A 22,836-nucleotide genomic window follows, 5' to 3' on the forward strand; every position below is an offset into this window, starting at 1 on the left:
ATTTTTTTTTTTTTTTCTCTTAAACATAATTTCATACCCAGACACATATTTCCCCAGCACAGCTCAGAAGTACACTGTGCCCATCTACTGCTCTCAGAGGTATAGGCAAGGGCCGTGCAAAGGTTTTGGGCAGGTCCATCGCTCCGGAAGGGATGACGGCAGCATCCTAGAGCCGAACCACCTCTGCCCAGAGCAGCAAGTTTTCAGTCACGGTTGCACAGGGCAGCATGGGACACAGAGGGAAACAATCCAAAAGAACCAGGTCGCTTCAGTCTAGGTCTTCTGTACAGCCTGCACTGAGGGCAGCGTGGCTCAGGGCCTCCAGGACGTTGCACTTACTGGTGCAGAGTCAAGAACTTCACGGAAGGGAGACGAAAGCCATTTTCAGAGTGCCCTCTCCCATTGCACTCTTCTGCGCATCATGCCCCGAGCAGCTCCCATCTCAGTGGCCATGCCACTGGACAGAGGCTGGGGTGATGGAAGACCTACCCCAGCTCTGGCTGAACGGCACAGAGGATGCCCACGCTGGTTTAGGTTTGCTTTTCCCATCTGTGGTCCAAGGGTGTCTCCTGGTGGAGAACTGGCTACAAGGAGCTGGCAGCACCCAGTCAGGGCTGGTGGGGGGGGGAAGCAGACCTCTTTCAACATGCAAGCCCTGAGCTGGGGAAGGTCTGCTCCACACCAGCAGCATCGCTCGGCATGCAGAGAGGTTAGCATCACGCAGCGATGTTGGCATCGCTCAGCACGCAGCCCCCACCAGCTGCAGAAGTCACAGCCCTGCAGAGATGCTCGTTGCAAGTCAGCACTCAGAGCAAATTCTGCTGGGGGAAGGTTGGGGAAATGAATAAATAAATAAATAATCAAGAACAGGAAAATAACTCATCCAATTCAAAAGAAACAGCTCTGCAGTACAGCTGAATTGAGAACACGCCACAAGACAGCACGCCAGCAGACTACGGCAGTGGGTTGCAAGGGAAGTCATGGGACGACAGCGTGAACCGAAGGGGCTGGGATTCAGGTTTCATACAACATGCGCAGTGTGTAGCTGACTGATAGTATATTCCAGTAGTGCTTAGTGTGCTGCTATCAACATTGCTATGCTTGAGGTTGTCCAGAGACAGAAAATGGTACCAAACCCGATCAGCATCAGTCTGAGAGTGTCTTGACTCTCCTGCTATTGAGGACAAATCAAACACCTCCAGACAATCATTAAAGCTCAGGTTGAAAACAGTGGTTCTTGTGCAGATTCCTAAAAAAAAAAAACCAAACCAAAACCAACAAAAAAAACCAAAACCAAAAAACCCAAAACCAAACCAAAAAAAAAAAAAAAACACCAAAAAAGCTACCAAACCCAAAGTTTGGAAGACCTCTAACTGTTCCAGCTAATCTCAGTATTTGTGGTATTTTAAAGCAATAATCCTTGCACACATCAGCTAGTTGGTGGGAAGTATCTTCTCCCTCGGCTTCCCTCCTGCATGTGGCACGGCAAACAGTTGGCAACAGAAAGGATAGTCTGAGGAAGGCCCAGGGACTGCCCTTGGGGTTCAGCTAGTCACTACTACACAGGTAGGATGGGAAGAGGAGGTAGTCACAAGCTTGAAACACGGGTGTGCTCCTACAGCAACAGAGCACACGAGTTCCTCAGGTAAAAGGAACCGCACATGGAGGCTGGAAACAAAACACAAACCAACCCAAATCTCTGTTTCCCTGCGAGCACAGAGTGGCTCCTTATTTCTGGTTATTGTTACTGTTTTACTGGTGGATCTTCTCAGCAAAGGATGTACCACAATATTACTCAAGTGTACCAAATCAGAACTAAAGCTCAAGCAGGACTCGCAGGATTACATCAGTGACACAGGCTTTAGCCTAATCACAACACAAATACCAGGCTACAGTTACGACCCACACCAAAGCCAAACAGCTTTTTCATTATTGCAACTGAGGTATCGATATCACACAAGCAGAACAGGCCGATGCTCCGACACCAGCACTCAGCCCCCCGCACCACACCGGAGGAGACCACGGCCGGCCTGGTGGCCACACATCCCACCGAGAGACAAAGGAGCCACGAGCTGGTGGCGATGGGACGAGGCACACGAGCGGAGGTTGGAGGAACACAGAGCATCACACACACACAACAGGAACGCAATCACGGCGTGCGTGAGACTAGTGAGAAAGAGGAACAGTCAGAGGGTAACTATTGCTTGACAAAATTACACACCAGGATACCTCAACGACACACCCCGCACCCCCCCCCCCCAAAAAAAAAAAAAGAAAAAAAAAAAGGAGTGAATATAAAAGATCTGGGTTAGTTTTCAGGTGGAAGTGAGGACAGGGCACAGAGGATGCTTGGAGGAGGCAGAAGAGTGTTGTTGCCCTGGGACCAGAGGCGTGTAGCAAGGCATGACTGTGCTGGAAGACGGACATCAGAGATCTACAGGGGGCTTGGCAGAGGATGGGCCGTTTGGGGAGGTTTGGGCAGCGGCTCCCTTTAATCACTGGCAACGTGATTTTCATTTTGGAGGGTGTGCCAGCGTTCAATCTTCTTGTCCTTGTTCTTCAAACACTCATACCAGTGTTTCAAGCGCTCCCCCTTAGCAGTAATGCCGAGCTGACAGCCTCCTGGAAGAAAGGAAGGAGAAGAGACATCATATTCAGAGATGATGCTGATGTTCCAGTAAATCACTTCCATGGGGACAGAGCCCATGTTTGCAGCATTTCTTTCCACCTTCTGGATTTCAAATCTCATGGAAACAACTAAAGATGCTCTGCCTGCGCAAAAGACCCCAGGGGATGCTGGAGATGGGGCAGTACAGTGGACATTGAGGTGTTGGAACATGTCCAGAGAAGGGCACCAAGTTGGTGAGGGGCCTGCAGCACAAGTCTTATGAGGAGCGGCTGAGGGAACTGGGACTGTTTAGTCTGGAGAAAAGGAGGCTGAGGGGAGACCTTATCACTCTCTACAACTACCTGAAAGGGGGTTGTAGTGAGGTGGGTGCTGGTCTCTTCTGTCAGGTGGCTGGTGATAGGACAAGAGGAAATGGCCTCAAGTTGCAGCAAGGGAGATTTAGGTTGGATATTAGGAAAAATTTCGTTACTGAGAGAGTTGTCAGACATTGGAATAGGCTGCCCAGGGAAGCGGTGGAGTCACCATCCCTGGAGATATTCAAAAAGCACGTAGACAAGGCACTCCAGAACATGGTTTAGTGGGCATGGATGATGGTTGGACTTTATGATCTTGAAGGTCTTTTCCAACCTAAATGATCCTATGATCCTATGTGTTGTATCTGATGGCCTGATACAAGCACCCAACCAACCTGCATGGTCCCACCTCAAAGCTCAGCTCTCAGATGACCTATGCATCCCTCCTGTACAGCGAGCAGCATATCAGGCTTCAAAACCGCACCCCAGAGCACAGAGACTTGCAGCTCACCAATGTAATCATTTGATTTTCCAATGTCGTAATCCCAGACAGAAATGTCCAGTGACTTCTTGGCCAGATCGCTGTGTTTTATATCATAGAAGAACTCCTGCAGAAGGGAAGGAGAACAGCCACGTCACCCCAAGCATCCCAGGAAAACACACCCAGAAAACTGCAGTTAAGGAACTGCAAGTGATCTCTCTGTACAGCCTGAATTCAAAATCCAGCGAGAGAGTATTTAGAATACACTAATGAAGAGCAAATGTTCCTTCCCTGTGGCATCTCTCCTCCCAGGATCACAACATGCCCCACAAACCCAGAAGCTGAGCTCACCCCACGTATCGAAGTGAGCACTTTGCAGGTGTCCCATCAAAGCAGCACCAGCCACAGGACCCCCAGGGATGCTTGTCCCACCCACACCCCCAGCCAGGGTGACACAGAATCGGCAGTGCTGGCAGCAGGGAGGTGTCAGCGTACCGGTGCTGCCCAGCACTGAACCGGTGAGATCTCCAGTGGCAAAGTCCTTCCTAAAATACTCCCGGGTGCAGAATGGGGAAAGGAGCCCAGGCGAGGAACCAAACCTCGGTGAGCTTGTCTTCTACTTCCTCTGCACAACATAGTAATTAGCTAAGTTGATTTAATAATATAAAAAAATCACATCTGTCCTTACCTCATTAAACTCAGGATTCAATGTCTTCTTCTTAATCTGTGTTTTGTGCTTGGCCTTTTTTCCCATGTCAGGTTTCAGCCAACTGGGGGCAACAGAAAACAGTTCAAAACTCAAGTGCAAGAACAGTGTGAGCTCATAAGCTAAAAAAAGTGAGGTTTGGGGCTAGAAAAAAAAGCAGCTGAAGATATTTATTTAAGGCAAAGAAATAGGTCTCCCTTCCCACCTTCTAAAATATTCTAAAATAAATGTAAGATGAGTAAAATCACAATTACTCTCCCCACCCCACCCCCCCGGATTGCCAGATGGGACACGGGAAACCATAAAGACCTGCTTTGCACAGAGCTCAGCAGAAACCTTTCTGGGGGAGCATCTCTTGCCCAGAGCAGCTGGGTAACATTCAGACACTAGAAAGCAGTGAGCCTGCACACACACTCTTGATGTCCTTCCGAACCACACATTGGTCCCAAGTCTTTTTTTCCTCCAAGCCATGCTAAAAGAAATGGTTGTAGGTGTTTTATGGAGCAAAAGTGGATGAACTCTGCATTTCACTGGGGAGGAACCTGCTGAGGCCAATGGGGGAGTTGCTGAAACAGTCAGGGAACATGGAAAATGAGCAGCCGGGTTGGTCACCAGCAGACAAGGGTAATCGCATGGCCAGTCACCGAGCCTGACCACTGGAGAAGTGTGAAGACATACAGAGGTGGGAAGAAATATGGGAAAAAAAAAAAAGAGAAAAAAAAAGGAAAAAAAAGGCTAAAAATAGCCCGTTAGTGTTTAATACCACGCAGGCTGGTATACTCAGCCAAGGTAGGTTCACCTAGAGAACGCGGAGGAAAAGTAGGGCTCGGGCTTTGCAGCCTGGCTGCAGACCCAGAATTAAATTGTAGAGTTGGCGTTAATTAGACCTGTGTTGGAAGTTGATTTAGAAATAGAAAAGTACCATCTTCTGTTTATGGGAATGGAAAATATAAAAAACCAAGAGTCAGGCTAAGAAGGAAAACTACTCAGTTCAACTCAGCTACAAAAAGATGTGCAAAATGTTCAACACAAGAGTTATTGAATGAGTTTTAGGGAGAACAGAGGTTTTTTCTGAAGGCAAAGAGAAAACAGCAATGAAAACCACAGGCAGGAATGACTGCAGGGTCCTCTCTGTGTTGCAGTTTATGAGGTTTGAGTTAAAATTATATTATTCCCCCATGTTCACAGGAGCCACTCGACAAGCACTGCCCCTCCATCACCTGCCTCCGCAGCTGAGAGCGCCGATGGGTGCACTGCTGCTCAAGGAGACCTGCTCCGTGTCACAGCAAGGCATCGCCAGCATGAACTGCAGCAAACGCCACTGTCCGTATTAATTAATCCGATTTGTTTGCAGCGGAGACATGGCACAGGAGAGAGACAGCCATGGCAGGGCAATCCCTGGACTCCCGGCTACAACGAGCATGTGGGCTTATGGGGCAGCAAGTGGGGCACGTGCTTCCCATCGTGCACAGAGGGAAGTCAAGCCACCCATGCCCTGCAGGCCTGGTGGGTCAGAGCTGGGGAGAAGGATCTCTTGTCCTCCAGCTTTGCAGCTATGAGGTGGCTGTTGGGTCTGTGAGTTTGGGAACCTACAGGGAGTGGATGGATCTAAAGGCTGGGTCAGTCTCACCTAGCTTCAGCCACGGCGGGGGCATTACCACCTTCCACAGGCATTGCTGGTGGGCAGCTTACTCCTGCATGAGGTCTCAAAGTGCTTGGGAAACACTTTCCTCTCTCCAGTGGTTTTGGAAGGAGCTCTCAGCCCATCAGCTATTGCCCAAGGACAGCGGGTCACTCCATGACCATGTGTTACGGCACTACACCAGCCCCAGCTCCCACTTACAGTTTAACAAAAGGGTCTGAGTATCCGTTGGCGTCCATGGCTGCTAAATGCACGCAGCGTACGATGCCGACAATCAGGCCGCCCTGCTGGGTGCTGTACATAAGGGAGACGAGGATCTTCCCACGCTCCTCCACATCCCCGCCACGATCTACCTGCAAAAGGAAGAGACCAGAGATGGGGACACAGGGGCTGAGCGAGGAAGCCGGTCAACTGCAGAGCAGATGAGACAAGATGGACACAAGGGAAACTTGTATCCCTGGGGGGGGGGGATTGGAAAAGAGGGGCCCGTACATGAAAGACAATGGGTGAAACATGCACAGAGCATGTTGTCCTCCAAGGACTCTTACCTCCTCTTCATACAGTGCCATCCCACGGGATGAGCCAGTTGTTCCAGCACGCTTCATCTTGGATGGGGAAGGGAAAAAGAGAGACTGCCATGAGGGACCGCAGCTGGGAGAGGCACCATCCTACAGCAAAGACACCCCCAGAAGCCCAGCCCAGGCCTTTTGCTGGCCTCAGAAGTGGAAGAGAGCTCAGGTACATGCATCTTAGGGACATGGTTTAGTGGTAGACTTGGCAGTGTTAAGTTAATGGTTGGACTCGATGATCTTAAAGGTCTTTTCCAACCTAAATGATTCTATGACCTACTCCATCAAATTCCACCTCAGCAGACACAGCTCTGGGTAGCAGAGCTCAGGGACAAAGCAACCTGCCCTCTCCTCCACAGTGACATCAACAGCATAGGCTGGCAACGCCAGCAGATCTGCGGCCACTGGAGAGGTCCCTGGAGTCACTTCCCCTGGATTCCCACCATGCTCTTATCTCCTGGCTTTGACGTGTCACATCAGCCCAGACGTGGGTGGGAATCCAACTCCTAAAGATGCCAGTGAAGTCAGGCACCTACAGCTCTTGGCTGGTTCCAGCTCCAAGCTCACCACTAACTCCCTCAAATGCCATTTATTAGCAACCTCAACATTAACGGTAGCAGAAAGACATTTCCTAGAAACTCACTGGTATTACTCTCTCCAAGCAGATGTTGAAGTTCTTTTTCTGATTGGCTTTGAGTTTTTTCAAGGAAACTCTAGTTTCTCCAATAAACTCATTGTGGCCAAATTTGTCTTCATCACACACAGAGATCCTGAAGGGAACAGGAACGGTGAACATCAACCAGGCTGGAGAAGAAACTGACTCTGGAGCACAAAACCACTCCTGCAAGGGCACTGCTCGAGGGTGGACAAAGCAAAGCACCACCAAAGCCTCCAGCCATCTGGCTCTCCTCTGACCAAAAGCAGTCAGAAAACCAAACTTCTGCTCTGCTAGAAAAATCAACATTTTTAATATGTGCTCTGCGATGGGGCAAGAAATCAAAAGGTGGAAATTTCCTGTAGGAAGGAAATGCCAAAAATTTTTAGAGACATCTGAATATTTTGCTGGGACACTGTCAAATCACGCACAGATATGCAATATAGCAATCTCTATGCTGATAAGAATTATAGTAATGCCAATAATTTAATATTAAATGACAGGGTCAAAATGTCTTTCTTTCTCTTTTAAAAAAGGACCATCAAAATCAGCATGTTCACGTGAACCATGTTGATTTTGACCAAAACCTCTGGATTTCCAGGTGCTCTATCAACACCTGCACTTTGCTGCCAGTGCCCTCCTGAGGAAGGCTGGCTTGCGATGCTCCATGCAAGGAGACCCACAGTCCCCATCCCACCACACCCCAGGATACCCCAGCTCCTCTGCTTGCCTGAGGGTTTTCCTTTGCATGTCCTCATCTGTGATGCCGTGGTACACCAGGGTCTCATTCCACACAGGGTTACGGGTGTTGCGCAGCGTCTTCGTCCTCAGCTTATTTGACTACAGCATCAAAACAAAACACGGCATAATGACACCCCTGAACTCCTCCCCACCTAAATTTCGGCTCCTGGCAGAGGAGTGTAAATTAGATGCTCCATCGCCTCTGGCTCACAAGAGGTGGTTTGACCGGGCTCTGCAGGATGTCATCGCTGCCTGCTGAGGCTGTCGCACTGGTGAGCCATCAACTCCAGGTGAGCATCACCAATCTTACAAGGTGGACCTTTATGCCAGCACCAGGGACCCAGTTGCCTGCAGTGGCCAGGGCAGCATTCACTGCCCAGGTTTTTTCATTGTCTGGGGTCTACTCCCTCAAGGACCCTTGTACAAGAAAAAGTTGCGCAGGGCAGTCTGTGTGGGTCTTGGGTAATGGCTCTTGTGGTCTAAAGGAGATGACAGCTTGGGAAACAAGGAGCCCTGTCACTTGTTCATGGGTCTTTCACAAACAGACATGCAAAATAAAAAAAATATTAAAAGAAAGATCAGCAAACAAGAGAGCAATAGAAATCAAAGCGATTCCCAATCATGACAACTTGATTTACTCTGCACAAGACCAGAAAGTCCCCGCACATAAAGTAACCTGTAAATATCAATCCAATGGTTTTATTATCAGTTTTTCCCCCTTGTTTTACACGTAGCTTCTCTGAGCAAAATTCAGCTGCAGGAAAAAGCTTTGCAGCCCTCAAGCAAGGCTCCAGCACCCCTTGGGCACTGGGTCAGCGGTAGTCATCCCTTCCTCAAAAGTTTCCCCACCAAGATCAGCTTAGCTGGGCTAGGGAATGAGATTTCCAGGGCTCTCTTTGGTGGGAGGGAGTCAGAGTTTACTCAATGGTTATTTCTTCACAGCTCTAACGAGAACATGCTGCAGCTTCAAAGCAAATGGATTGTTCAAACTCAGGTAATAATTAGATTTTGTGTCAGATGTTTTGCGATGCATTAACAGTGTCACCTCCTCTGGAGCTCCCCTCCATCCCTAAGAAGAACCCTGTCTACAGGATGAGCTGTTCCTTGGGTATGGGAGAGCATCTGCAAGCATCATCACTTTTCAGAGATAGCTCTGGGGTAAAATAACAGCAGTGAGCAACTGTGCGGAGAAATCAAGGGGAGGATGTCTGACGCGAGGAAGGGACTTCAGGGGGCTTTGAGAAACCTCTGCTCCATCTCCAGCCCAAAACCACACCCAAACCAGGCAAAGCCTCACCTTGCTGGCTCCAGGCAAGAGGTGCAGTTTGACATAGGGATCTGCCAGGCCGTTTGAGTCCATTGGTTTTAAACCCTAAAAGATAATAAAGAAAACATGGTGCATGAATCCTCCTTAAGCACAGCCAGAGAAGAGAAAAAACTACCCATCTAGTAACTCAGTACAGAGAAAATGTGTTCAGCAAGCCAAGAGCCTCATTCTCTGCCCCGAGCAGGTGTGGGTGCCACGATGTGCTGAAAATTAGACCCACTCAAGGAAAAGCCCCACAGACATCTTGGATCCATCCAAGGAAAAGCCCTACAGACCTCTCCTTCCCAGCCAGGAGCAGTGGTGCCAGCAGGGCTGGGCTGGCTCTCCCAGGGAAACAGACCCAGCCAGCAGCCACGCTGCTTCCATCCCATCACACTGGGGGAGCTGGGAGCCAGACAGACTTAAATTGGTGAAAGAAGGGGACCACTTACTTTGGCCTTGATGAGGGTGCAGTGCAGGGAGCTGTTCTCCTGGTCGTAGAGCAGGCTGAACTCCAGCGCTCCCAGCGTAGCTGACAGCGAGAGAGAGGAGGAGTTGGAAACAGGACCTCATTAAAACCCCAGCCAATAACTGTGTTTAATCAGCCCTGATTAGTAATAATTAGAAAGGTTTGCGGCTCAAATGTAAAAGCCAATTAATGCATGTGAGACTCCGCTGGCATCAGCCAAACTGCCACACACAAATCCAGCCAGATTCACGAGCTCTGGTAATCAAAGCTTTACAAAGCTGGAACTGCCCAGGGAAGGCAGTTCGAAGCTTTTGAGCCATCTTTAATACTCACTAAGCAAAGGACAGTGTAACCCTACAAACCCTTCTCAGGACAATGCCACCCCAGGACCATCCTGAGAAGGTGTTTCAGCTCGGGTGGCCAGCATGTCCTCCTAAGGCTTGGGGTTCGGCGTTTGGCCCCTGTTTTGACTTGTTGGAAACCAGCTCATGCTCATCTTCACATGCTCACTGGGAGAAGATCACAGGGAGGAAGGGTTAGCACAGAACCTCAGCTGGGTCCATCTGCTCCTATCCCAGCATAGATATCCAGAGCAGCTCTTCCCATCCTGGGGGGGACAGGCTGGACAGGCAAAGCACTGCCCTGCCACAAACGCTCACCCTCATGCAGCAAATCCTCTTTTAGGGGAGCAAATGACTGAACACCGAGATCTCATGGCATAAAGGAACTGAAGCCACCAAGCCTTTCCCACAGACAGGTCCAGTGGCATTTCTCACAGCAAAGGATGCTCTGATGGAAAGAGGCAGCTGCCTTCAGGGATCAAGTTTGGAAATGGGAAGGTCATGTGAGCACAGAGCCTAAACCAGCACTCATCAGGGCTCAAGTAATTTGGTGCAAAACCAACTGAAGATCCCACAAGGTGTGCTGAACTAACCAAGCAGGGACAGCCTGTGAGACCCTGCTCCAACTCGGAGCCCCATGGGGAAGCAGCATTCCCTGAAGATTCTCCCTGCCAGAGGCCAATGACCTTACAGTGCGAGTCCCAGTCCTACAGCAACCACCTCCTCAAAATCCCAGGTTTCCCAAAGAAACCGCTCCCTCCCCTCTGGCCGGGCACCCCGCGTACGTACTGCCTTCATCAGAGTCGTAGCTGTTGGCATCCTCCTCCTCCTCCTCCTGGGGCGGCTGCCGCAGCGGTGCAGCAGGCACCAGGGGGACGGCAGGGGGCTGTGGGAAGGTGGGGGGCTGACGGGCTGGCCTCTCCTCTCTGGCGGGGGGCACGGTGTAGCCCCCTCCTCGCTCCTCCCTGGTGGCAGCACGGGCTGGCTCCGGGGGTCCCAGTGGTGGGCTCTCTGCGGGAGGGACCCTGTTATCCCCTGGCATGCTCTGCCCCCCAGTCCCTCTCAGGCAGCCGAATTTTACCTTGTCTCTCCAGGAACCGGCCAGCCGCCCCGGGACCCGGTCTTCCCGCTGCTGGCGGCGCTGGGGACAGATGCACCGTTACTGGGGCGTTCACCTGGGTGATGCTCTCCATCCCTCTCCCACCCCAGCGCTGGCCCAAGGAGGGGGGTCCACCCCATGGCAGGGCATTGGGCGACTCCCCCCAGGGACCGAGCATCCTGGCTGCATCCCCATCACATCCTACCTGGGGGTGCTGCTGGACCAGGAGCAGGAGTGGGGCCAGCAGCGGCTGGCGGGGGTGGCCGTGGGGCTTGCAGGGAGTTGGTCCGCTTCACGCCTGCAAGGAGAGGGGAGGATCAACAACGGCGTTTCAGGCCCCAGGGGCTTTGCCTGTGTTGCAGGGGGGGTTACAGCTGGAATTGGCCAGGGAAGGGCAGCCAGAGTCAGTAGAGAAGAGAGAGGTTTGGCCGATGGATGGAGGTGGTGGGATAACGGCTCAGCCCCACACAATTTTGGGGCCAGTGCTGTGGGGAGCAGGAGCAGCCTGGGCTGGAGCAGGGAGCACTTCACTAGTGGGGACCCCGTGCTGTACCGATCCATCTGCAGAAGAGGGACATGCAGGAAAGGTGGAACAAGGAGGATGGATGTGGTTGCAGCCAGGCACTGGTCTGAGCTGGAAGGTGAACAAACGCATGAGGATCGCTGCGATGCCCATCACGGCCCCATCCCCCTACATGCCCGACTGGCAGCAACGCCCAAGGACCACCACCGCACAGCATCCCCCCCGGGGTGCACGCACATCCAGAGGCAGTGATGGGGCACGGGTACACCCTCACAAGGGTTATCCACCCAAAAATGAATTAAAACACTGGCTCCCTACAGCAGAAGCACAGGCAGCCCTCTCTCTAGTTACTAGCCGACTATCCTGCCATTAAATATTCCTTTCTTTCCCAAGGAATTACAAAGGACTTGGACATTTTCCAGCCATTTTTAGCTTCACCAGTTAAATTCGCAAGCTCAGCTCCTAGATGAAAAGTGGTGTCTGCAAGTACCTTTCCCCTTCTGGAGTCACCTAGGGAATATATCCAGGCCCCACCGAACACTGTCAGCCACCCGATTGTATCACGGCCATTTACAATAGCTTGGAGCACATCAGATTTTCGTGAAACAAGAAACGATATCCCCTGCCAGCGAAACACAGGCTCCCACAGGCAGGGCTGGCCCATGCCTGCTCCTTTCAGCAGCACCTTACGGGGCATGTGCCTGCCCTGGCACTGGCAGGGGGCAGGGGACATAGCAGCATGAAAAATGCTTCTGTTTAGGGTGCCAACTCAGCTGGATTGCATCTCTGCTTAAAATTAGCCTGGTAAGCACCAAGCCCACTCCTTTCTTCACTTACAGCTCTTGCATCATGCATGGGGCTTTTCAAATTCACATCCTTCCATGGGCCACAAGATGCCCCTTTGCAGGGAAAAGCACAGCAGGATCCTGCCTCTCCTCCCTGCATGCAAGGGAAGGGACAGGGATCCCCCTCCACGCCTCCCCGGGATCCCACTAACACCCTGGACCTCCCTATCAGCAAACCCCACAAAGCAGTATAAAACAGCAGACGAGCGGCACGGGAAGCAGGCACCGATGCTCTGCAGCATGAAATCCCTCAGCATCATTTAGCACTGCACGCCAAGCAGAGATAACCCTCGTACGGCTGCCAGCTTTGTGCCCCTCAACCCTCTCCTTCCATGCACGCAGAAGCGTGCACGAGCACGTGGAAGCGCAGGTCTCACCAGGGCTCCTGCTGACTCCACTCTCAGCAGCGTGGTCGCGGCTGTCGGCGTCCCCGCCGGCGTACTCACTGCCACCCGGGCCCAGCCTGCCCTCGGCTGGCTTGCGGCCGGGCGCCACGTAGTTCCCCCGGGCAGCCGCCGTCGCATCGCTGCCTGCGGGGAGAGGGATGAAGGCAGCAGTGAGACTCGCGCCCCGACCACCCGTCCATCCCCAAAGCCAGCCCTGAGAGGAGCCGCTTGGGTGATGCCCAGCCTGGGCACAAGCGGGAGGAGGAGGAGGATGGGTATGGTCGCTGCAGCATCACCCCCAGAGCACTGGGGACTGCCAGCCATCCGGAACCTGCGGGGTGGCAGGAGGGCTCTGCACCATCAAACTGGCACACAGTGGTTGGGAAAGCCCAAAGGACGCGGCAAACCATGGGGACACCACGGGACGAGAGCCCCATGGGAAAACAAGACCAGAGGCATCCATCAGCTGGTCCTCAGCACCCATCAAACCCCTAATGGCGTTACAGGTCCACGGTCCCCAGGACAGGGGGATCATATTTTCTTTTTGCTGATCATCTTCCATTTATTAGCAAGACAAAGGTGACAGCTGCGTTTGCCTCTCTCTTCCATTCACCCAGTAGCAGCTGTCCCAGCGGATAAATCCCAGCCGCACGTGCCAGGGTGCCGAGACCTCTTTGTGGTGATAAATTGCAACCCACGAATGTGATGGAAAAGTTCTCGGTGCTCACCTGGCTTGTGCTGCAGATGCCAGGTATAAATCTTTGCTGTGACATAAATGGGATGTTTATCCTTGGCTGGGCTGTCAGGGTCGCCAGGCACAAGGAGAAAGCAAAACGCAACAGATTGCAGGAGGGGGGGGGGGGGGGGGGTAAAACTGCCGTGATGCTGAAGAGGACGGAGGAGGGGAAATGAGCATCCACAACCAGGAGCCCCACGGTGCAGAAATAGCAATGCAATAAATAATTTTCCCAGGGAGCTTTAGGAAAATCATGGGCATGTCATGAGCATGCTGATCATCAGGAGGGAGCTACAGAGCCTGACAAACCCTCCCCGACTAGCAGGCGAGCCAGCGGCTTAATAAAAGCAGCCTGTTGTTGGGCCGGGAAGCTTAACGGCACTAGTTACCATCGCAATTAAATAGCCTTAATTAAGTGGTTTCCCCAACTGCTGCTGCGTGGGAAGATGAAGATCATCACTCGGCACAACCAGGCTGGGCACAGCCTTGCCAAGGCTCAGCTGGAGCCTCCCGCCGGTACTGGGAGGGATAGTGTGGGCTGCGGCTGAGCCCGGGTACCCCTCCATTGGTACCCCCTACCTGGAGCTCGCCCCGAGACCACCACCCAGACACGCAGGACACGTCCCCATTGCAAGTGATGCTGCAGGGTGGAGGGAGCACGTCTCGGCACACGGCTGTGCCACCCACCCTGCCCACCGAGATGCTGCCTGCCCGCAGCCCACCCAACAACGGAGCGAAGCCGCAGACAGCCACAACTGGGAAATGCAACGCGGCCCCGGGAACCGGCCGTTAAAACCTCCTGCACATCGAAGGCCATCTGCCAGCTGGGTTATGGCTGCCAAAACAGACCGTGGGCTAAAGGAAGGGTGGGATGGAGGGGACCACTCCAGTGGGGGGTTGTGTCCTCAGCCCCCCCCGCTGCCTCCTCCACACAGCTGAGGAAGGGGAGAGGAAGAGGAGGGTGTGCAGCCACGGGGCTGTTTCCAGCCTAATCATCACCCATCCAGGAGCAGCCAGCGCTGGAGGAAGGGTCAGGTAATCTCATCGCCTCGGCACTCCGATGCCAAACTCTGAAAATGGGGGGCTATTATTCAAAATTGTCTCCCAGCAGCATGGCCAGCCAGGGAGCAGCAGGACCCCTGACCCCAGCTCCTGCCAGTGCCAGCAGCAGCATCTGGGGGATGCGGGTCCACAGCAGCACAGGGCACATATGAGGTTAGAAATTGGTGAGCCCTGGTGAGGAACATGGCTTCATGCCTGCAAGCAGGAGGCACTGATTGCGGCCGCTTAACGCAACCCCCTCAGCCGGCATCGCTATTAAACACAATGATGCAGGCAGAGCCTTGGGGGGCTGCGAGTGCTGGAGGGAGCAAGGTATAACCATAAGAAAAAGACGGCTGCATCCTCACCTTGCTTGGATACCCATGCACAGAACAAGGCTGAGCGCAAGGCACCAGCTCCAAGAGCTTCGGTGGAGGAAACCTGGTGTGGCCAGAGCAGAGCAGCTCGGCTGCTCCATCCCTCGCAGACATGCACAAGCCCCCCACAAGCCTCCTAAAGTTTCCACAGGAGGTTTTCTAAGGACTGTCATTAAATAACCAGAAAAACACCTGCCAATCAGCAGCAGGAAACGACACCTACAGAGGCAATTCTGCTCAGCGCTTTCAGATGCAGTGTTTCAGCCCAGGCGTGTGCAGTAGGTGGGGAAAGCCCCAGAATAACTCAGTCCCTGTGCGGTGGGTGGCAGCAGCAAGGAGAGGTCCTGCTGCTGCCGCTGCAGCCTCCCACGGGAAACCCTGCGGGAAAACACCACAGGGCAAGGAGGGAGGGAAAGAGGGGGCTCAGCACAGGCGGCACGGCACAGGGGAGGGTGCAAACGCCGGTGCTTACCATCGGAGTCCTGCTCGGCCGGGGGCCTGGCGTCTGCCTGGCCTTGAGAGCACAAACAGAGCAAGAAGCGGTGAAGCTGCAGCCTGCCCACCCCGCCAACACCAACCCGGGATGTTCTGCCGCTCTTTCCCACTTTTCCTCTTTTATTCTTATTTTTTCTAGGCTTCTGCATTGCCATATTCATACCCAGGTGATGCCCAAACCCCCAGCCGGGTACCCCAGATCCCCACCGAGGGCTGCTTGGCTTGAGGATGTCCCTGCAGACCAGCCATCCCAACTTGGACAGCCCGGAGAAAGCCTCAGCAGGCAGGGAGGGCAGCAGGGCAATTTCTGCACCCTTTTGAAAACAGGCAGCAGCTACGCAACTGCTCTGGATGCTTTTTGCTAGGGCTCACCCTTGCAAACGATGGGGAGGACACCCAACACCTTGCTGGCAGGACCCCTGCCCCTGGCACTGAGGGAAGGAGTCAGCACCCGCTGTCACCTACCTCGGGTGGGTGCACGAGAGAGGAGTTTTGGGTCCTGGGTGGGTGTCTCCAACGGGCTGGGCTCACTCGGGGCTTGGGGTCCCTTGTTCTTGCTGACGGGCATCGGCTGGGGCAGCACTTGCTTGGGCAAACCCTTGAAGAACCAGGCACCGGAGCGCTTCCACACCTGGGGGGTGCAGGCAGCGAGGTGGCACCCACGTCTCAGGGGGATACTGGGTGCGGACCTGGCAGTCTTCAACCCCCTGCATCACCAGGGTCTTGCCTCCAGCAGGCAACACCGAGGACGTGCACCCCAGTACCCTGCAGCGATCCCGCATCCCCTCCTGCTAATTAAGTCTTCAGCTTTTGCACACTGTAGGTGGCAGGGAGCCGATCTCTGGCCACAATAGCCTCTTCAGCCCCAAGACTTTGTTTTCAAGAAAAAAAAAAAAATGGCATTTTATATAGAAAACAAGATCATCCTATAAGAACCAGACTCAAGTAGCTTGGCAAGGTTTAGTGGTGCTGGGGGACAGACTGAAGGTCCCTGGGAGCATCCCCCAGTCTGGAGCTGGTGCCGTCTCAGAGGTTTGGGGTGGGAACAGAGCACAGGATGAAACCAAGGGCAGAGACCATGTCCCCACTCTGGTGAAAACACCCGGAGCAGGGGAAGCACCCGGGCTGCCACGCTCACCTCCCGCTGCTCACTGCAGATCTTGCAGAGCCAGATGGCATGGGGCCGGCTGTTGGTGGTCTCCACCCCGCACTTGGTGCAGACGTTCTGCAGAGAAAGCAAAGCACCGGGTGGCAGCGGGGACGCCGCAGCCACCCAAAGGTCCCACCGCACCAGCACCGCCCCTCGGGAGTGTGAGGTTTACGAGAGATGGTTAAACGAAAGCTCTCCCAGCCCGAACACCAGTGATTGCAGAAACCCCCGGGGATGTCCCCTTGTGCCACGTGCGGAGAGGTGCTGGGCAATCGAAACATGCACTGAAAGACCGAGGGGCCCATTTTTGCACTGGGGGAGGGTGGTGGGTTCTGGGGGGCTGCAGCCGGGTGCAGGGAGATGCCTCACCTTCTTGCAGTCCTCGCAGACAACGCAGGCGGATCCCCGCGGCCCCAGCTGCTCCCCACAGAGGATGCAGCGGTTCACCCCGTCCCCCAGCACGCTCCGGCGCATGTCCTCCAGCCGGGTCATGAGTCGCCTGGCAGAAAGGGGACAGGGACTGTCGGGAAAGGCACCACGCGGCCGGGATGCGGGAGTCCCGCTCCCAAGGGGCGGCTGCTGCCTTTGGTCCAGCTGCTCCTTTTCCTGGTGCTGGTTCCAGCAGAGCCTCTCCTCTTCCAGCTACAGGAATGCAACCGGGGGAAGAGACACACCCCAGGGGACATGTCGGAGTATTATATTCCCCTACAGCTTTATATTGCACTACTATTAACTTCCATTGACGCTGCCAGAAAGCAGATACCGGCCCCAGCTCCCACATACACACATGTGCATAAAATCCATCCAAATCAGCACCTTTGCACAAAGCGGTTTGGCATCAGTGAAGCAGCTTCTTCCCCCAAATGGAAACCTCTCCACCCAGTCCCAGTGACTACCCACAGAAGAGCTGCGAGAGGAGATCTTGGAAGGGCTCAGGCAGGAGGACTGAATGAATGAATTAGCTTTCTCATTTTCTAAGGAAAAAATTGCGTGTGATTTACTTTATGGAAATTCTTAGCCCTTTGAGTAAAATGTAAAAAGCCCACTGGAGAACAGGCTATAAAAACACATCTGTTTACTGCAAAGGTAAAAAAAACCCAGTTAAGCAACTTCTGAAAAAAAAAAAAAACAAAAAAAAAACAAAAAAAAAAACCCAAACCAGCACTGGCAAAAGCAGTTTGCAACGCAGGAGCAGGAATGAGCTGCCTGCCGAGTACCCAAGAGCTGGCGGCGAGTTGTACGCTCAGTTAACCCAGAATCCTGGCCCTAAAAATAGCACTAGAAGGGAAAAAGGATGCATTATTTACGCCATTCAACAAGGAAGGAGAAGGAATGAAGAATGGGAGGAGGAGACCCAAACCCACCGGAGAAAGCAGCAGGCCCCCTTGCCTGCAGGGCTGCCATCCTCTCCCATGGCAGCCTGACCCAAATCTGACAAAGCCACTAACACGGCATGCCGTGTAAAACACCCAACGTTTAAAAGACATTTTCCCACATGTCTGATGACAGCTTCAGATTTATGGCAGCTCGGCTGCCAACACCTCTGAATGGCTCATAAACAATATATGAGCTCCCCTTTACATCGGGTGCTCCTGGGGTTGGTCTCCAGCTGCTCGCAGGACAGCCAGCATCCCGTGGACTGCACATAGAAAAGGAATAGCATTATTGTACATGGGTGCTTGATAAAGGAATAGCAGCAAGAAGGGAAAAAATAAAGCATCATGGAACACTCAACCTATTACAGTTCATAAAATGCCCCGCTGGAATCTCGCTGCAGTCAACGGGAGCATCTTGAAGCATCAGCCACTGAGTCAAGCCCAAAGCAGGGACGCGGCTCTGTGACTCAGCGCACATTATCCGACCAAAGCCAGGTTATTACGACATCTCCTTTAGATGGAAGACATCGGCTATGCTAAAACCCGCTGGAGAATTTCCCACTCCTCCCCACACAGGGGCTGATCTCCCTGGACTCGAGCGCGCTCAGGGCTGCTGATGTGGAGGTGCCTCCTGACAGTTATTAATGAACCTGCAGCCCACTCCCAGCGAGGAGACAGGAAAGCTCGTCTGGGCAGCCAGTGGAGCCAGACGGAGCCAGCAGTCAGGAGAAATCACTATTTTCAGAGTTACGGTGTCACCAGACAGCAGATGGGCAAGCTTGCAAGTTCCTTCAGTCTTCATCGCCTCAAGTTTCGGCAGCGACGTGACCGCAGGCTCTCTAAATAGAGCAATTCTGCTTCTCATCCTTTTGTTAAAAAAATAACATCCTCAGACCGCAGCGAGGTGCTTTAATGCCTTTCCACTTTGCTCTTAACGTGAAAGCTATCTGCTAGCCTAACTCCCTGCTCCGGCATTCTTCCCAAGAGATGCAGCTCTCTATCCCTGTCCTTCAGCATCTGCTTTGCAGATGATCCGTAGGTGATTTCTTCCTCCAGAACAAGTCAGCTCCTAGAGCCACCATCCGCCCTTGGGGCCCTCCCAAGCTCCACGGCTGATACACCCTGCTGCTAACACGGAGGTCCCAGTGATTTCAAGAGAGCTACATCATCCCATAAACACCCGGCCAGCGACGAGCAGTATTTCTAATTAAAACCTAGAAACTGGCTGTTCCCCAAACATTTAAATGAAATGAATCACACCACAGTTGTTCCCAGCCCACAACCCACCCCATGTAACACAGGGTCCCCATGAAGAGCCCCCAAAAAGCAAATAACTGACAACATCCAGCTTCTGTCACAGCACATTGCTCCCACCTCGGCAGGGGAAACATTTCTGGGGCAAAACCTTTCTCTTCCTAGCAGCAAATCACATGTACAAGCCCCGTATCTTCTGCAATTCCACCCCCCCACACCACTCCCCCCGCTGTGCTGCAGGAGCTCTGCTCCAAGAGAAGCAGCTTCCAGTTGGAAATCTGCAAGCCCAAACAAACTTATTATAGAAACTAGAACAAATGGCACAATCAAAGAAAAAAAAGAAGAAAAAAAAAAGCAAGCCTTTGCATTTCAAGAGATTCATTATTTAGCTGTAAAATCTTTCCCAGTCTCTCATTTACCAGAAGCAGCTCTTTAAGATGCTGGGGTTTTTTTAACCAGTGGAAGAGCTTCAGCAGCCAGTACACACACCTGTGGCACTGCTTTCAAATGAAGCACATTTGCCTAATTAAAACATCCATTCAAGCCAGAGAAATTAGGCTTTTTTTCCCCCAGTTCAAACATGGCCATAAGAGGACTGTATAAAAATTTAAATTTTAAGTCCTAGCATGAACCTGGCAGAAAGAGGGCAGGACCTGGGAAAGGGGGTATTGCACCGAGACCAGGGAAGCTCCTGGTTAAGGTGATAACTGGGAAGAAAAAGCCCAGGTTTCTCTTCTACTCTATCCAGCACCACCCTACACGCATGCCAGAGCCCCATGCACGTGCTGTTCTCCCACTGATAACTGGAGGGATGCTCTGCTCTTGCCCCGGCAGCAGCTAGGAACAAGCTTTCTGCCCTCCCAAAAGCTTTTCTCTCCCTCTCCCCTAGATATCATTTGTTTCTCATTTTTATTGCACGTAAAACAGCCATCCAGTTCATCACTTTCCCTTGCATGTCTCTAGGACTACAGCAACATCTTCCTTACCATTATATGCACTTCAAAGTGCCCATCCCTCTGGCCTCCGTAAGACTAACTTCAAAGAGCAGAAAATATGCTTCAAATTGTTAAAATGGGGGAGCTGGCTAAGGCCGGCACCCAGGAGCCTCACCTCACCGGGAGACAGCCCTGCAGAGAGGAAGAGCATCCGTCATCTGCTAAAGAAATACGTATTAGTCACTGATGGGAGCAAGATATAAGAACCGGGCAATACGCTATATCTGAAATGCTTAACATGCACCTGAGATGACAACAGCAATAGAACAGTCCCCTGATAATAAAATAGTCGCCTGGCCCCATAAATCCGGTTTGGAAGAGAAGGGTGAGCAGGTCCAGGGCAGCAAGGGCTGGTGGGAGACCTCCCCTGCCCAGGAGAGACCCCGGAGCCCCGGCGCAGGCAGGTGAAGGGTTTGCATTCTCAGCAAGACCTTCAAACGTCTCCCACCGTTTTCAGCGGATGGAGGGTCCCACAGGGATGCAGCAAAGGCTGCTCACTGGGCTGAGGGACCATCTCAGGCTAGGCTGAATCCTAGATAGGATAAAATGCCGTAGCACTGCGGGTTTCATCTCTTGCGCTAGGACCAAAGCGATCCAGAGAGGGACAGAGAGTCTCTGGCATTAAGTGCTGATGATCTTGGGAAACAAGGCTTAACAGCGGGGCAGGCACGCAAGAGTTTGTTGCGTTTAAATATTCATTGCCACTCTGCAGAAATGAATGGCTGAAGACGTGTCTAATGGGTTTTAAATCATGTCAGGGAGGACACTTAATGCAGCAGACAACAAATTGCTGCATGGGGGTGGGAGAAGGACTGGACCTGCGAGGAAGGACCTGATCCAGGGCACCACGAGCTGGGTGCTCCCCAGCCCCGTGCAGGGCCGGACTTAGTCACCACTTACGTGGCAAAAAGAAATTCAAGTAAAACACAAAGGAGGTCACAAAGTGCCTCCAGAATTAAGCACTGACTTTCCTCCGTGGGGAAATCATGTGCCTTAAAGGGTTGAATATTAAATTAAGGCTAATTTTAATGGTATAAGAGAGACAAGAAAAGAAGTCAAGCTACAAATTAAAGAAAACATAATTAAAATCAGGATAAAAAATTAGAAGCAATTTTCTTGCCTTACAAGCGCACAGGTAACTAAAGGTAAATCATCATTTGAGCTTTTACAGGTCAACTTTCAAAGCTCATCCTGTGCTGAGTGCCCTCACTATGGAGGGAAGATGCCCAAGGAGGCCAGGGGAACTCCTGCATTTCAGAGGGTCCCATTTCATGCTAGTGCATCACTCCAGGTGCTTGCTGCCTGCTGTGATGTGTTACAGAAGGGTTGTTATTTTGCAGGCTCATCCCAGTCTCAGAAATAACCCAAACAAAAATTCAAGAACCATGTGAGCTGTCTTCTGGCCACAAATTAACCTCATCTCTTCTAGAAGCTGGCATCTCAGGAGACATTTCCGTGTGCCTCCAGCAACTACCCTGCCCTTCCTGGCCCCTGTTTTTATTTTTGTGATGTCTGAACACGAGGAAGAAAATATGAGACTGTGGTCCTCAGAGAGCATCTCTGCTGCTGGCCACCGTGGTTAATGACTTAATCCCCTGTGACTTCAGCCATCTGCTCCAGCGTTATGCATGTGTTATCCCAGCAATAAGCAGCCAAATTAAAATGCAATTCTGCTTGATAGCTGGTCCTCTCAGAGAGAAGGTGAGAGGCTGTGACCCACAGCGAGAGAGTCAAACCATCGCACTTTTAGAGGGAAGGGAATAGCTGCTCCCAGGCAGGGGCACGGCCAGATCCAGGAGCAATGTGTCACATCACCCCTGGGAGAACTGGCTCCATGCCATGAGGTGCTCTCCAGAAACAGCAGTTTCTAACTTTGTACAGTTTAAGATATTTTCTTTGATGCTGAGAGCATGATGGACCTCATTAAGCAGCAGAGCAGACTCGGTGGGTTATTGATGGCACCCAATTATAGGTGCATAACAGAGCCAATTAGTGCCTGCAGGTGCTCCCACATCAGCTAGGAGGAACAGGCTCCTCATGGACTGCAGCTGGAGCATCACCACCACCATCGCTGCGGCACAGAGCCACTGCAGGGACCCCCCAAGCATGAGCCCAGTCCAAGCAGGGAGGGAGAAGGGATGAGAACAGATCTGTCCCTGCCACAGGTCCACTTTGCCCTCTGATCCCTCTGCCCCGCTGGCTTTCAGCCCCTGTGCCCCTAAACTGGCCCAAAGGATTATCCTAATCCCCAGGCAGCTGTAAAGTCCTTCATCAATTCACGCTTGACGCGCTCTCACTGTATCGCTGTTTGAGATGATTTCAGCTCCTATTGTCCTTCTCTGTGCTATGAGACAATGACCCAGCCAAAAAAAGCCACACACCAAAGTGTCCCTGTCCTACAATCCTCATCAGCATCCAGATCACATATCTTGTGGGCCTCCATCCACCCCCGGTGCTAAAAATACTCTTTCACTAGATTAATTTGAGCTGGGTTTGACATGAAGTCCAATTCCACAAACATCTTCTCAACAAGCAGCATCGATTTGTTCCCACCCTGCCCTGGCTGGCCAAGGTAAGGTGCTCATGGGTTGGCAGATACAGGAGAGGGGATGCAAGAGAGCAGGAGATGGATGGCACTAAATCAGGAGGGACTTCAAGGCACAAGGATGTTCATTTGCAGCCAGCACCCAGCCGTAGATGTCATGATTGCTCAGGTATTATATATAA

General features: G+C 52.3%; 1 protein-coding gene across 1 annotated transcript in view; it reads right to left on the reverse strand.

Moving 5' to 3' along the window:
* Positions 1 to 323: 323 nt before the first annotated feature.
* The window catches only part of RPH3A (rabphilin 3A), a 43,676-nt gene continuing 21,163 nt past the window's right edge, over positions 324 to 22,836 (reverse strand). The window contains exons 5-21 of the mRNA XM_075039604.1: positions 16,854 to 16,983; positions 16,473 to 16,559; positions 15,800 to 15,965; positions 15,312 to 15,353; positions 12,677 to 12,829; positions 11,137 to 11,229; positions 10,914 to 10,973; positions 10,622 to 10,843; positions 9,475 to 9,554; positions 9,014 to 9,088; positions 7,706 to 7,815; positions 6,964 to 7,090; positions 6,300 to 6,356; positions 5,953 to 6,104; positions 4,092 to 4,173; positions 3,434 to 3,530; positions 324 to 2,622 (exon numbers count right to left, since the gene is read on the reverse strand). Of these exons, the coding sequence (XP_074895705.1) occupies positions 2,492 to 2,622; positions 3,434 to 3,530; positions 4,092 to 4,173; positions 5,953 to 6,104; positions 6,300 to 6,356; positions 6,964 to 7,090; positions 7,706 to 7,815; positions 9,014 to 9,088; positions 9,475 to 9,554; positions 10,622 to 10,843; positions 10,914 to 10,973; positions 11,137 to 11,229; positions 12,677 to 12,829; positions 15,312 to 15,353; positions 15,800 to 15,965; positions 16,473 to 16,559; positions 16,854 to 16,983 (1,864 nt within the window). The 3' untranslated portion in view covers positions 324 to 2,491. The remainder of the gene's footprint in view (positions 2,623 to 3,433; positions 3,531 to 4,091; positions 4,174 to 5,952; positions 6,105 to 6,299; positions 6,357 to 6,963; positions 7,091 to 7,705; positions 7,816 to 9,013; positions 9,089 to 9,474; positions 9,555 to 10,621; positions 10,844 to 10,913; positions 10,974 to 11,136; positions 11,230 to 12,676; positions 12,830 to 15,311; positions 15,354 to 15,799; positions 15,966 to 16,472; positions 16,560 to 16,853; positions 16,984 to 22,836) is intronic.

Source organism: Buteo buteo, chromosome 11, assembly GCF_964188355.1.
Source record: "Buteo buteo chromosome 11, bButBut1.hap1.1, whole genome shotgun sequence".
Taxonomy (NCBI): domain Eukaryota; kingdom Metazoa; phylum Chordata; class Aves; order Accipitriformes; family Accipitridae; genus Buteo; species Buteo buteo.